General features: G+C 52.7%; 1 protein-coding gene across 1 annotated transcript in view; it reads left to right on the forward strand.

Annotated features, from left to right (window-relative positions):
• Positions 1 to 277, forward strand: part of LOC111977563 (APOBEC1 complementation factor) — a 12379-nt gene that overhangs the window by 4821 nt on the left and 7281 nt on the right. Inside the window, exon 6 of the mRNA XM_024007040.2 lies at positions 67 to 251. Within this exon, the coding sequence (XP_023862808.1) occupies positions 67 to 251 (185 nt within the window). The remainder of the gene's footprint in view (positions 1 to 66; positions 252 to 277) is intronic.

A 277-nucleotide genomic window follows, 5' to 3' on the forward strand; every position in this document is an offset into this window, starting at 1 on the left:
GTGTACCTTATTAGTTTGGGTGGGCTAATTGGCTGAAGTGTTGAACTTCCTGATCTCCTTCCCCAGGGAGGATCCTGCTGTGGGGGCACGCCATCGCCGTGGACTGGGCGGAGCCTGAAGTGGAAGTGGACGAGGACACCATGGCAACGGTGAAGATTCTCTACGTGAGGAACTTAATGCTGGCCACTACAGAAGAGACCATCGAGAAGGAGTTCAACAGTATCAAACCAGGCAGGTTCAATTACAGCTCAGTCGGATAGTGGGTCACGTTTGGGTT

Source organism: Salvelinus sp. IW2-2015, linkage group LG18 (assembly GCF_002910315.2).
Source record: "Salvelinus sp. IW2-2015 linkage group LG18, ASM291031v2, whole genome shotgun sequence".
Taxonomy (NCBI): domain Eukaryota; kingdom Metazoa; phylum Chordata; class Actinopteri; order Salmoniformes; family Salmonidae; genus Salvelinus; species Salvelinus sp. IW2-2015.